Source organism: Patagioenas fasciata, chromosome W, assembly GCF_037038585.1.
Source record: "Patagioenas fasciata isolate bPatFas1 chromosome W, bPatFas1.hap1, whole genome shotgun sequence".
Taxonomy (NCBI): Eukaryota; Metazoa; Chordata; class Aves; order Columbiformes; family Columbidae; genus Patagioenas; species Patagioenas fasciata.
The window spans coordinates 49,080,400-49,095,631 of NC_092559.1; the positions used below are offsets into that span (position 1 = coordinate 49,080,400).

Below are 15,232 nucleotides of genomic sequence, written 5' to 3' on the forward strand. Positions count from 1 at the left end.
TTGGGGTTTTGTTTTGTTTTGTTAAAATTTTGTTTGGGTTTTTTTAAGCTGTTTTAATATTTATTTCAGAGGATATCGAGTTCTCTTTATGGTTGCACATGCTGCTGCTTGTTATATTTTGAAGTTTCTTTTTCAAATCTGTTGATTTTCTACTGCCTCAGATTTCAAAAAGCAAACCTCACTGTTTCTGCTTTTAGTAGTAATATTTAGTTGAGGACTAGCTTTTTTTATTAAAGCTTTTACAAGATAGGAATTTTCTTTTCTTTGCTCTCTTCCTTAGTTTCAAAGATTAATTTTTAGACACAGATGGAATTATCAGGGAGATTCAGTCATACCTGTGTTATTAACATAGAAGTGGAAAAGTGTTAGGGTTTTCCTTAACTCCTTGGAAATTAAGATTTTACTGTATGGGGATTATGTAGGCTGACATGTAAAAAGCTGCCCTGTCCTAAACTGCTTTCGTGCTTTGAAAACTTCATCAGAACTTGATCTAGTTCATCTCTGAATAGATAATCAATACAGCTATTACAGAAAGGGTACCAGATACATCACATATCAGAGCTCTTCTCTCCTACCCACCTCTCCAGTCCAGGCATTTGTGACAAAGAAGTGCTCAGGCATGCTACTGCAAAATTCTGCCTTGAATGTGACAGATAGATTATGAGTATTGACATCATTTTGTTGAAGAGTTCACAGTAGGCATCTTTTTTGTGCAATATCCTAACTAGGTTCTGGTTGGAGAAACTGTACTCCCTATGCTTTTCAGTTTGAATTACATTTGGTCAAGTACATTATTTTTCTCTCATTTTAAAAATATATGTGACTCTTAAATGTTTATTTCTTTATTGTATAGTGTAAGACAGTGATGACTGCAGTTATTCCAGACAAACTGCATAGTTTTTATACAGTGAATTTAAAGATCAAACAACTGAATCACATTTAAAGAAGCAAAGGATATAGATTTAACTAGAGAAAGCATGTGTATATTGGCAGGAAGAGAGGGTGATAAGGAGGAGGTGCAAAACAGATCTAAAACTCTTCAGTTATGGAAAACAGATATATTCTTCTAAATACCCTCCAACAATATTTTCTTTTGGTAAATATAGGTTAGATTTTTAAAAAAATCAAGATAGATGAAGGTTTAAAGAGTAAATAAAAAAAAAGTTGGATAATGATTCTAAAAGGATATTAAGTATGTTATTTCATAACTGAATTCTACACCTTCCTTAAACACTGTAATTACTATGATCAAGATTAAAAAAAGTGTGTTTTTGTTTAGTATATTTAATTATTAAAATTTAAGGTTTAGTATTTCAAGAATTATTTTCATTATGAATAACTGTGTTTGTATTGCTTTACAGAAATTTCAAGACATCGAAGAAACACACCTTTTTCATATGAAAGAGATTATAGTATCATTGTCAAATACCATAAAAGAAATTCATTTACAAATAGGAGAGGTAATGTTTATATTATTGTTTGTTTGGATCACATTACATATTTTTCTTAACTATTAAATGAAACATTTCTTACTGTGTTTGTGGTAATTACAAGCTCACATCTTTCAAATGATGATAACTTTTCAAACCAGTATGAGTAGAAGGAGATAAACAGGAATGATCCACAGAATTCAAAAGACTTTCAAGTAGATGTGGTTTTTTTTACCATAGATATCAAACATTATGCAAGTACTGAACTTGTTTATGAGATGTTTGAAGGTGATTTGAACATCTACTAAGTTGCCATTTTGGTCTTTTGTGGTGTTTCTATATGTGTGTTCTCTTTTGTTATTCCAGCATCTCTGAAATCTTTTATTAAATGGATCATCCTCTAATTTTGTTAATTGTATTGGAAATCTTGTTAATATCTAAATTCAACATAAGATGATTTTTTTTTACTACTTCCTGTGGTATTTATAAGTTCAGTATCCCAAATTTTACAGAATAAGGCTGAATAATCGTTACATTTTGTGTTAACATAAAACAAAATATTTTGACAATTTAGAGAATCGTTAGTGTATTTCAAAGTTCTGTTTCCTGGATATTAATTAACACTCATTTCAGGATACTTGTGTTTTTCTTTAACTAAAACTTGAAATTATATCAGTCTGAAAGGCTTCTAAATTTTTGATATACCTTGTTTTTTATGAGCAAAAGACCTTCAATAACAGTGTTAAAAGAAGCTTTTACAGTATCTTTTCTTTAAATACAAGTTGGTTTAATTAATAATCCTTATAAGTATTCCTTAATTTTTTATGTTCTGAAATGTAGTTTTATTTGTATACACCATTTTCCTCAGTTTTGAGGGTTTCTGCTAACGAATGGTGGTCACAAGGGTCATGCTATTTATTTTTAAAGCATATACATACTGCCTTGTTGGAAAAACTTATTAACAACTTGTGGTTCTTTCTTTGTCAGACCAAAAAACATTACAACATAATACTTTTACTCAAGCTGGTGGGAACTGTGATAATACAGTGGTAACAGTTCACACCCTTAACTGGTGCTGGCTTAAAAGACTGCTTATCTTCCTAACATTATAGTGGGACATGTTGCTGACAAATTAAGAAAATTATGAATTTCAGAAGTGGTTTAGATGGAAGAAATGAAGTAAATCCTAAACACATCATCAAGCTTTATTCTTTCATTCCTCGTTTGTATCTGTATTATACACACACTTGCTAATACTAAAGCAAATAAGGGATGTCCTTGGTAAAATGCCTGTTGATTTTTGGAAGCCCTGTAATATATTTTAGAAGCAAGTATTTCAAACCTTAACTCTAGAAAAAAACACTTCTTAAAGTTAATTTCATTCTTTCAATTACTGGTTATAAAATTCCTTTTTGTGTGGTGTGTTTTTTTTTTTTTTAAAGGTGCATGAAGAGTTTATTAATAACATGACAAATACTACAGTTGAGAGTTTAATACAGAAATTTGCTGAGTCAAAAGGAACTGGCAAGGAAAGACCTGGTAAGAGATTAAAAATAAGAGTGGAAATGCTGATTTTAAAACTAGATTTCCACTCCTAATAAAAGGTCAAACCTTATTTGTTAATGTCTTGTAGTAGTAATGTACTTACAATTTCAAATTCTCAGAATTCATTAGCTTTGATATTAAATGATTAATAGAAATTTAACAACACAATTTATTATGTAAGTGTAGTATTTATTTTCATAAAGCATAGCATTTTATAGCTATGGATGCCTCTATGTAGACCTCTGAGGAAGCTCTTAAATTGTATTGCTCCTTGGTACATCAGTGAGATTTGTTAAGAAACTGAAGTTCCTTGCAAAAACTTACCTCTGCTATGTGCTGCTGCATAAATTATATTTCCAAACTTTATTTAATATAAATTTATAGATATATTCAGAACAAATCTCTATAAAGCTGCTTATAGAACTGTTTGAACAGTTGCATCAGCTTATTTGGTTAGCTTACAAAATTATGCATTTTAATAGATTATATGTAGATTGTTTCCTTTAATAAACAGCAAATTGAATAGTGCTTTCTGAAAGTACTGTTTGTTGCATGCGGTATATAAGAGTTTCCTGGACTAGCATAAAAAGACAGTTTCACAGTACTGTGCATCTAACATTATAGGAAAAATAGAGAGTTCACTTTAATATTTGAGTATGAATACATGGTCACTAGGTGTGTGAGTACAGGAATTCAGTAGTACCATTTTTCTTTTAGCATTGGGAGTCCTGGCTAGCATCACTGAATTCTAGAACAGAAGCACAAAGATTTTTCAGAGCAAGGATATACATAGCTGAGTAGATCTTGAGAATTTATAATAACCTGTTACATATAGTTACTAGGTGTCTTACAATGCCTCTGCAAGGTGTTTTTAACATAACATTTTTTCATATTCTGTCTGTGATCTGTTAATGCCAGTACCTGAGTGGGCTGAGGTAAGACTGTATATGGAATGATTTTTGAATGTTTCCTGTATATTTTACAATTTTTCAATAAAGAGTAAAAAAGAAAAAGTATGAGCTTCAGGGATTCAAGTTCAGTTGATCTGAAGTCAGGATAAAGACGTGAAAATTCAGTGTTCAGACTTCTTTGCCGAGATGTCATGGCTAGGGATCTCCATCTTGCATTTAGCATCCTGAGTCCCTGGTTTACAAAGGCCCTTGCTAATGTATCCTAGAGTACTGTGCACTTCACGTCATCCACATTATTAGTGTGGGTTTTTGCTAGACAACGTAGTAATCATAAGAAAAATAACACTTTTTAATTTAGTGGGAGAAGTTATACACAGTGTATACTGTGCTGATTTAGAGTTCTTCAAATCCTATTTGTATTCTCTGGGATCAACTAAAAGCTTTTGCTTTCATTCCTACAACTATTATAACAGCAAAATGTTTTAAAATTACTTTTTAGTGTGGAAATGCATGCACCTTGAATTTTCTTTTACAGAGTGAAATTATTGTATTGATATCAACTTTGTAAAGCAGTCATGGTGCAGAGGAAAGCTTAGATGTATTCTTTTGCTGCTGAATTTTAATTCACAAGAAGTTGTAAAGTGTCAAAGATAGACTAGAAACACAGACTGCTAGTGATGTTATGTTAATTATGGTTACTGCTTTTATTATATTCATTTTATTAACTTAATCATACAGCTTTGACAACTAGAAAGATTTGGAAGGCAAAGTGAGGTATCAGTCTTCTAAGAATTAAATGGAAAAAAACATTGTGGGAGGAAAAAAACACTGTTCTGCAATTGAGAACTGTTCTTAAAAGAAATGTATTTTAACTCATGGAGCAAATCTTAGAAGTCTTTCTGTGGTGTGAATTTACTAATTAGGGTGGAGAAGGAAATGACTTCTCGGATAAATCTAAGTATTCTGCGTATAAAAATGATACTGACTTGGTGTACAAGACAAATGTAGAAAGAATGTCTTAAGGCTGTCACTGTTGCTTCAGATTCCAGTCCTAAATCTATTTGAAGGAAATAGTTAAAAAATCCCCAGGACTATGTAGGCCTTCTCCCTCACGTATTATTTGTGAGCTAGATATACTGAATTAGTTGGTGGGCTGCATTGTGAAATACTGAATTTTGAGAACAAAATAAACTAAAAGGATAATACATAACAAAGATTTTAGATTATTTCAGTATATTCTAGATGCAGTTATTGTACTTCATAGCAGAATTTACTTTTATTTATATATGGAAAAATAATAATTAATCTGAAAGGAAGTACTGAGAAACACTGGATTATTGCAAAGATTGTAAACAATTTACAATAAAAGTTTCTGGGCATAGGCAATTACTTAAGTTCTCATCTACATATCTACAGTTTCTCTTTGCATGGTGATGTCCTTTATACCAGATTATATGACTTAAATGTAAAACACTGAAAAACAGAAAGGTGGCAGGAACTGCAATTACCAGTCAGGCTTCAGGTCAGAATTTTATTTGTTCTCAGAACTGTTTCCTAAAGCTTATATGTTCCTGCTGTTATGTCTAATAGCAGATTTGATACCATCGTTTGGAAGATACTTCTGTCACTTGTGGTCCTGCAGTGTTGATCAAAACTGGTCACTTCTGATTAATCAGTTTTCTGTTTCTGATAGGCTTCTGCTCCATGTTCCTTGGAAATTTTATTTATGGCATGGCAGAAAATGTCTGTATTTCACCCAAAGTATATGTTAAATCAGTATTGGAGATGATGTGTATTCCAGTTTAATGACTTATCGATGATTTCTAGCTTTATTTACTTAATCTAATAGTAATTTATAAAAAAATTGGTTTGTTCCCATATGAAAAGTTGATGCTGCATGAAATAGAAACTCCTAGGAAGTATGAACTCATGTTCTTCTAAGATCTTATGTCTGAAATTGGCAGGATAATATATAATATGTTTAAAGATATTTGTGAATATCTATATAGCTGTAGTTGATCATGAATGTTTTTCCATTTTTTAAATACTGAGTTACTGTGCCCTCTTCTCATGTGTGGGAAACTGTGTGTGTTTGTCCCTGTATTAGGTTTTGCCCACTACACAGTTTACCCAGAAGGTACCTTTGAAGGCCAAATGAGAAGTCTCAGCTGTGCCGCATTTTCTAAAAAATAGAAACAAAAGCCAAATTTAGATTATTTGTTTTCATTAAATTGTTCTGATGTCATTGTTAGTGGTTGTTGGTAATTTATTAAGTCATTGCTCTTATTTTTGCATTTTTCTTAAAAATTTAATAAAGAGGAAAACAGAGTTTTTATTGTAGTACAAACAACGGAAAGGCAAAATGGTGTATTTAGATATGGCATTTCTGCTGAAAGCAATGTGGAGATTTCACAGGCTGCAAAACTGTTGATAAACTATTATGTTTGCTATTTGGATGGCACCTCAAAACAGTTTAACCTGAATTCCTTACAAGTTTATTAATGCTACCAGCATTGCCTGTTACCAGAATCATAAAGCATCAGTGCTTCAATTTAGTAAACATTTTAAAACCAAATTTTACCTAGGCTTTAATTCAGCTGACTTCTGATTTAGTGAACTCAACGGAATTGTTCATTTGATTAGAATAAGGTTTTATGTGGCTGGCTGTTGGTGGAGGTGGGGGGTTAGTGCAAAGTTCAGTGTGAATTTGACCTACTATCGGGTATTTTCTAATTGCTTACATGGGCATTTTAGTCCTAAATGCCTATGGAGCACTGCTTATGTGTTATGTGGGGTGTTGTGTTTGTTTTGTTTTGTTTTTTGTTTTTTTTTTTTTTTTTTTGGTTGGTTGTTTTTTTTTTTTCCAAAGTGAATGCAAGAGCATTGAAGTGAGCTGCACCATGACTAGGAAGCTAATGCAAAGTGGTTAGCATACTATAAACACACAGTTGTGCTCACTTCATGTTAATATTCCTATTTAAATTAGTGTGTTGTGTTAAACTGTAATACATTTTCTGTCTAATGAAGAAATGTACAAGATGGACAAGACAGAGTAGATGAAAAAGGGGTTTAAGAACAACAAGTGCATTCATCTAAGAAATTTTAGAAAAAAGTTAGTCCTTTCCCAGAGACTGAGGCAAAGCAAGAGCCATGGAATATTGAAGCTTGCTTTGATTAAAGCTACTAGCTTATTATGTACTTGAATAATAAATTTTGCTTTGAGAGAAAGACTTGAAACAGTGCTGCATGTGACATTTGTTTTTTCCATGGGTTTGTTTGATAACATAATAGTTCATGGAGTTTATTAAAATGCTTTTTTAGGAAGCTAAACAGCAACAAAGTAGGTGACAATAAACACTAGTTAATACAAATGTTTTAATAGCTCTGCATGAAATCTCTGAGCTCCTTTTCAACAAGGAAGTATAACAAAACAAGGATTTCTTTTATATTGACTGAGGAATGAGTTTACGTTATTAACACTGACAGTACCAAAGGGATTCAGAAAAGTATTGTTGGTAAAGGAAGGCAGTCAATTGCTATGTTTCAGAAGCTAATGGGAGAAATTAAGTGTGGATATCTTTGAGGATTTTAATAAGAAGCTGGGCTTGAGGCAAATATATTTTTCTAAAGTATTTAAGAGTGCTGTGCTGTAGAGCTCTGTTTTCAAAGACGAGGTGCAAGCTCAAGAGCCATACCAACAAATGTGTCTTAATTCCCATCCTAGATATCTATTTGATTTTACCTACAAAAGTTGGATCCCTTCATAGACAACAAACCTGCCAAAGCTGGTGTAGACTTTAGAAAGTCTCATCTGCCAGCATAGATTTTTAATAATCACATATACCTAAGCTGCAAACTTGTTTTAATTTGCAGTTTTATTTATTTTTAATTTTCTGGACTGTTATAACTGTACATATTTTGCTCCAAAAGTCTCTTAATGCAAGTGGAAGACTGGTAGCATTGCACTGGCAATATTAGCTGAATATACCAATTAATTGGGAATTTAACATTTTTTGGCAAGCAGGACTACAAATGTGATACTCTGAGGAAGCCAATTAAGCTTTTCCTTTTAGTGTGATTGTGTTTTAAGCAGTAACAAGAAAAAAATCATATTAAAACCAAAAATTATTCTTGCTTTGCAGCATCCTTGTTGAATATTTAGTGTTAGAAAGAAGGTTCTTGACACACGTATATATACACACACAAGTCACAGAATTACAGAATGGCTAAGGTTGGAAGGGACCTCTGGATATCGTCTAGTCCAAGTCACCTGCTAAAGCAGGTACACCTAGAGTAGATTGCACAGGCGGATGTTAAATGTCTCCAGAGAAGGAGACTCTACAACCTCTCTGGGCAGCCTGTTCCAGTGCTTTGACACCCTAAAGGTAAAGAAGTTTTTCCTCATATTCAGATGGAACCTCCTGTGCTTCAGTCTGTGCCCGTTGCCTCTCATCCTATCATTGGAAACCACTGCAAGGAGTCTGGTCCCATCCTCTAGACATCTACCCTTGAGATATTTATAAACATTGATGAGATCCCCTCTCAGCCTTCTCCAGGCTGAACAGACCCAGCTCTCTCAGTCTCTCCTCATAAGAAAGATCCTCCAGCCCACTTAGTAGCTCTCTGCTGGACTCTCTCCAGTAATTCCTTATCCTTCTTAAACTGGGGAGCCCATAACTGGACACAATACTCCAGGTGTGACCTCACCAGGACAGAGTAGAGGGGGAGGATAACTTCCCTCAGTCTGCTGGTCACACTTTTCTAAATGCACCCCAGGATACCATTGGCCTTCTTGGCCACAAGGACACATTGTTTACTCACGGTCCACCTGTCATTGACCAGAACTCCCAAGTCCTTCTCTGCAATGCTGCTTTCTTGCAGGTCAACCCCTAACCTGTACTGGTGCCTGGGGTTATTCCTCCCCAGGTGCAGGACCCTATGCTTGCCCTTGTTGAACTTCATTAGGTTCTTCCCTGCCCAGTCCTCCAGCCTGTCCAGGTCTCGTTGAATGGCAGCACAGCCTTCTGGTGTGTCAGCTGTTCCTCCCAGTTTGGTATCATCAGGAAACTTGCTGAGGGTGCACTCAGTCTCTTCATCCAGGTCATTGATGAACAGGTTGAATGGGACAGGACCTAATACTGACCCCTGGGGAACCCCACTAACTACAGGCCTCCAACCAGACTTTGCACTATTGATCAGAACCCTCTGAGCTCTGCCATCCAGCCAGTTCATGATCCATCTGGCCATGCATTCATCTAGCCCACGCTTCCTGAGCTTTCCTATGAGGAGGTTGTGAGAGATGGTGTCAAAAGCCTTGCTGAAGTCAAGGTAGACAACATTCACTGCTTTTCCCTCATCTACCCAGCCAGTCATACCATCGTAGAAGGCTATAAGTTTAGATTAAGCTCTTCATTTCTGAGAAAATCATCTTTTTGTCAGCTCTTACAGCTGGTCTGATTCAGGAACAAGAAGGTTGAGCGACTTTCTGGAGATGACATGGTGATGGAGTACCTCATTTCAATTTAAACCTAGAACTATTTTGGTTGTCATATCTATCTACCTGCGTAGACATTTATAAAACATCCATCATTGTGTTATCTCAGCCCTTACACAGTCATTTAAGCAGACAACCCTCTGAAAATCTGTTCTCCACCACAGCCTCATACTTGCTGACTGGAGAGAGAGCTTTTCTTTTTCATCCTCCTCATTTGTCTCCAAGAAAGTGAAAGGAAGAGTGAAAGGAAGCCTTTTTTTTTTTTTCTTCATTGTTAGAGAATCATGCTATCCAGGCTTGTTAAGTGCTTCATCCCTAGCTGTGCAAGACAAACATTGCTAATAAAAATATGTCTTATAATTTAAAAATAAATTGGTTTACTAAATAGAAATACTAAATAACTGTAGAGCACTTCTGTGTTTTTCTAATATATTTGATATCTCTCATTTCTTATTTGCTATTTGTCCCTGACTGGAGTCAGTGAAATAAATTAATACATAGTTATTCTGTCCAAATATGTTCTTTATTTGCAGCCACCTCAAATAACATTTTATGTGTCTTCTACTCCCAGCTGTTATGTCTCAAACCCGTATCATCAGCTTTGGCAAGGAAAGGATATCCTGTCTAGTCTTTGGCAATATCTAGCTTTATAACCTGGCGTAACCTTTGCTCATGCTTATTCTGTGGGAGGGCAATGCATATCTCAAAAACATGATAGAAATCAAGATGCAAAAAGGGTTATGGAAAACACATAATAAATAAACTAAAGAAGGCTTCATATGAAACTCAAATAGCTCAGTGCTGAACAAACCTGAGAAGAAAATTGTATGGTGGAGGTGGGATTCAAGAGGGGTTTTTTTTCTGAAATATGATAATCCACCTACAATCATTCACCCCCTTATTATTAAAAAATATAATAGAGATAATGCACAGAAGACAAATTCCATAGTTATTTTATTGCAGTCATATCTAGAACTAAAAATAGATTACCGTCCTTTAGGTCTGTTGTATGTTTTAGTAAACTACATACTCTGAATGTGACTAAGTGGAATGTCTTCTAATTCATTCAAGCTTTTCCTGTATTTTTTACATTTCTTTTGCTTGAAAATCTTGACTTTGTCCTTGATATACCTAAGGGATCTAATTTATGTAAACTACCCAATTATCCTTCAACTGCAATTTATAAATGAATCTGAATCCAGCACAGTGTGTGTAATTATATGAATACTGAGAAAATGAGAAAACTCACAAATTTCTTTGATTGTTATCATGCTTCAAGCAAAGCATTACAAAACTACACAGCTATCCTTGCTAGTCCCACCCCAGTCACCCACTGACTTCAAAGGTACCCACCGTGGATTGAAGGGCACCAGTAGCCTTTTCAGGCTTATGCCCAATAATGTTCATAAAAAGGGTCTTTTTTGGCAACAAGTGAGACGACATGCCATACAACTTTAAAATGGAGAGAAGTGAAAAGGCGGGCATTATCAGGGGAATGACAGGATATCTATATTGCTAATATCAGAAGAAGGGACATTGAAGAACAGGGAAATTTGTAGATCCTGAAAGGCTTAAAACGTTAGGAAACCTCTTTACTTTGAGGGTGACAGAGCACTGGAACAGGCTGCCCAGAGAGGCTGTAGAGTCATCTTCTCTGGAGACATTCAAACCCCACCTGGACACATTCCTGTGCTATCTACTATAGGTGAACCTGTTTTAACAGGTGGGTTGGACTAAATGATCTCCAGAGGTCCCTTCCAACCCTGTGATTCTGTGATAACCTTCTTTTCCTCCACATGCTTGGAGATGATGTCCAGAATGAGCTGTTCCATCACCTTTCCAAGGATGGAGGTGAGGCTGACTGGTCTGTAGTTTCCTGGGTCATCCTTCTTGCCCTTTTTGAAGACGAGTGACGTTGGCTTTCTTCCAGTTGTCAGGCACCTCTCCTGTTCTCCAAGACCTTTCAGAGATGATGGAGAGTGGCTTAGCAATAACATCTGCCACCTTTCAGCACTCAGGTGCATCCCATTGGGGCCCATGGATTTGTGGATGTCCAGTTTGCTTAAATGATCTCTAACCTGATCTTCCTCAACCAAGGGAAAGTCTTCCTTTTGCCAGACTTTCTCTTCTTTCTCTAGGGTCTGGGATATCCAAGGGCCAGTTTTAGCACTAAAGATGGAGGCGAAGAAGGCATTCAGTAACTCTACCTTTGCTGTATCATCTGTCACCAGGGCACCCTCCTCATTCAGCAGCAGACCTACATTTTCCCTAACCTTCCTTTTGCTGCTGATGTACTTGAAGAAGCCCTTCTTGTTGTCTTTGACATCCCTGCCCAGATTTGCTTCCAAGTGGAGCTTAGTCTTCCTCACTGCATCCCTGCATACTCTAACAGCCGCCTTGTATTCCTTCCAGGTGGTCTGTCCCTTTTTCCACATTACATAAACATCCTTCCTCCACCTGAGTTTTGACTGGAGCTCCTTACTCATCCATGCTGGCCTCTTACTCCCTTTATTTGATTTCTTCCTCATTAGGGATGCACCAGTCTTGAGCTTGGAGGAAGTGATGCTTGAATATTAGCCAGCTCTCTTGGACCCCCCCTACCTTCTAGAGCCCTAATGCATGGGATTCTTCCAAGTAGGACCTTGAAGAGGCCGAAGTTCGCCCTGCTCAAGTTCATGGTTTTAGTTCTACTTATTTTCCTGCTTCCTCCACACAGGATCCCAAACTCCACCATCTCATGGTCGCTGCAGCTGAGGCTGCCCCCAACCGTAACATCTCCAACCACTTCTTCTTGGTTTGTTAAAGACAAGGTCCAGCAGCATGCCTCTCCTCCTTAGCTCCTCAACCATCTGTGTCAAAAAGTTGTCACCAGTGATCTGTAGGAGCCTCCTGGACTGTGTGTGCTTAGCTGTGTTACCCACAGAGCAGATGATTGAAGTCTCCCATGAGAACCAGGGCATTTGATCGTGAGGCTACTTCCAGCTGCCTGTAGAAAGCCCCATCACTTCCTCCTCCTGATCAGGTGGCCTGTAGTAAACATCCACAATGATGTCCCCCTTGTTAGCTTGTCCCTTAATTTTGACCCATAAGGACTCAACTCATTCTTCATCCTCCCCCAGGCAGAGTTCAAGACATTCGAGTTGCTCTCTCACATAAAGTGCAACTCCTCCATCTCGCCTTGCTGGCCTGTCTTTCCTAAAACGTACATAGCCTTCCATGACAACATTCCAGTCATGTGAGCTGTCCCACCATGTCTCCATAATAACAATGAGATCATGGCCTTGTGAACACGCATAGATCTCTAATTCTTTGTATTTATTCCCCATGCTGCATGCATTGGTGTACACACTTCAGGGAAGTACTGAAGCATGGGGGTTTCTCATGAGGGGTACAGAAAGATCTACTGCATCTGTGTGTACCCTTGAGGTGGCTGGACCTCTGGTTCTCATCTTGGGAGGCAGCTAAGGAATATTTCTCTCTGCTATGATTGGTCTGGCTTATTCCCCAGTTGGACATGACGGCATGAGCATCACCACTTTGGACCCCACCCCTGCAGCTCATCAGTTCAGAGCCTGCTTCACCTCACTCCTCTATGTATGCTTGTTGTCTTGTCCCACAGCATGTCACATGCGAGCCCAATTACATCCCTCTTCCCCATCATATCTAGTTTAAAGCCCTGTCAATGAGCCCTGCTAGCTTGTGTTCAAAGACCCTCTTCCCCTTATGTGTAAGGTGAACTCCATCCAATGCCAACAAACCCGGTGCCATGTAGGCCATCCGGTTATCAAAAGAGCCAAAATTGTGGTGGTGACACCAAGTATGGAGCCATGTGTACCCGTTTGGTTTTTCTAATGTCACTTCCCATGACTGGAAGAAGAGAGGAGAAAATAACATGTGCACTTGATTCCCTCACCAACCATCCCAGGGCCCTGAAGTCTCTTTTAATTGCCCTCGGATTACGGGTTGCAATGTCATCACCACCTACATGAAAAAACAGTAATGGGTAGTAGTCCGAGGGCTGTACCAGGCTCCACATCTGAACTTGAAAGCTTGGTAATCTTTTCCTAGTGTGTGAAAAATTGTTTGGACTCCTTCTATTGGAGAAGGAAGAGCCCATCCAATTCACAGAATGAAAGAGCTTGAAACTAGATTTAAAGGGGGAAAGGGATAAAACCAGGCTCGTTAGAGATAAGCCTGCGGCAAAGAGGAACGATTCATACAGATGCACATAATGACGCACAGGAATGGAGTTCTTGTTAGCAGCAAGAGCAGAGCCAGGCAGAGCTGAGTTTTATTAACAGTTCTCAATTTATAGGTTTACAGATATGGGCCTGGACCAAGAGATTAGACAGGATGTTTTTTCAAAAAATGTTATCTCAAACACACCACACTCATCTTGTGACTGTTTTCAGTCATATTCCCATGCATATCTTGTGGGCAGCGTTCTGACCCACTCACTCACGCCCAGGCCCAACATTCACACATCATACATATGGGGTTGGTTTTCCAACCTGAGATATCATTCTCACTGGCCTGGGCTATCACTCCTTACACTCATAAAAAACATACTTCTGTATAACCTGTCCTGAGACCCTTTAGCTGGAACCACACATCCTGCCATTCCCACATCTCCCCCTTTTTTATTTTTGAACACATGATTCACAGTGACCACAGCAAGGACCCTGGCTTTATTCTTCTTTACATTCTGTATCATTCTCCAGATGATTCAGAAGACTATAAGGAAAAAACATTACACAAGCACATCCAATTCCCACAGAAACCCATATATGCAGATTGAGGCCTGAAAAACATGTTTTTGGGTCTAACCGCTTTATGCTATTAGATAATGTTAGCCATTATGTCTTGCAGTATTAATTCTTGCAAATTATGCAATTGTTTTTGCAGGGTACTGGCTAAATCCCAAACTAGGCCCTGCACATAAGTTGAAGATGTTCTCTGGAGATGTTTCACTTGAGTCCACTCATGAATACTATCATTCCATTTTAATGGTGTTACACATAAATTCTTTTGAGCATATTCCCAATCGCAGTGCAGTTTTATTCTGGTAGCCAAAGTGTTCTGTCCATCTCCTATCCATAACAGAGCTGCTTCACATATACTTATTGCAGAGATGTGAATAGTTGTCAAGTTTTATTCTTCCCCTTAGATGACTGCTCTCCAGTCTCAGCAGAAACTGTCTTTACAGAAAGAAATTTGACTTCTTCTTTATCTGTGTCACAGAAGCACTCAAAAGTCAGTTTTAGGTGGACAAAAAGTTAATTCTAGCTGGAAAAGTGTAGCCAATAAACTGACTAGAAACAGGGTTTATACAATTATTTAGCACTCCAATAACATAAAATACAGGCTTGGATATCAGTTGAGATTATTGGGATACAACAACATAAGAATAATGAGGATCCACAACATGCATGCAGTCACTCGCAAGAAACAAAACTAGAGGCCTCTCACTTTGGGGTACTCACAAGAAATAATCATTCACCTGGGTTAGGCGAAGGCTCATTCAAGGATACATCCAGTAAATAAATGCTCACCTAAACAAAGAGGTGAAGCATTCTTAATCCCAGGAAGTCTCCTTAGATGGCATCCCAGTCTAAGGAAAAGGCTCCAGTTCACAGACCTGCAGCTCCAAGAAGATCACTCAAAGGGTGTCTTCGGCAAGAACCCCGTTTTATAGTCTGGTCAGATCTGGCTGTGGGCATTACAACATAGTCCAGAAGCTTCACAGCTACTCTGGGCACCTTCTTTGTTAAGGACCCTGTCAGCTGACTGGGGGTCCCACCCCTCCTGCCCGACCAGTTGGTAGAGGTGAAGTCACTCTGCCCCAGGGCAGG

The 15,232-nt window shown here is 37.5% G+C and overlaps 1 protein-coding gene across 1 annotated transcript in view; it reads left to right on the top strand.

Annotated features, from left to right (window-relative positions):
• Positions 1-15,232, top strand: part of LOC136114625 (F-BAR domain only protein 2-like) — a 142,943-nt gene that overhangs the window by 41,452 nt on the left and 86,259 nt on the right. The window contains exons 7-8 of the mRNA XM_071801643.1: positions 1,362-1,460; positions 2,873-2,969. Coding sequence (XP_071657744.1) covers positions 1,362-1,460; positions 2,873-2,969 — 196 coding nt within the window. The remainder of the gene's footprint in view (positions 1-1,361; positions 1,461-2,872; positions 2,970-15,232) is intronic.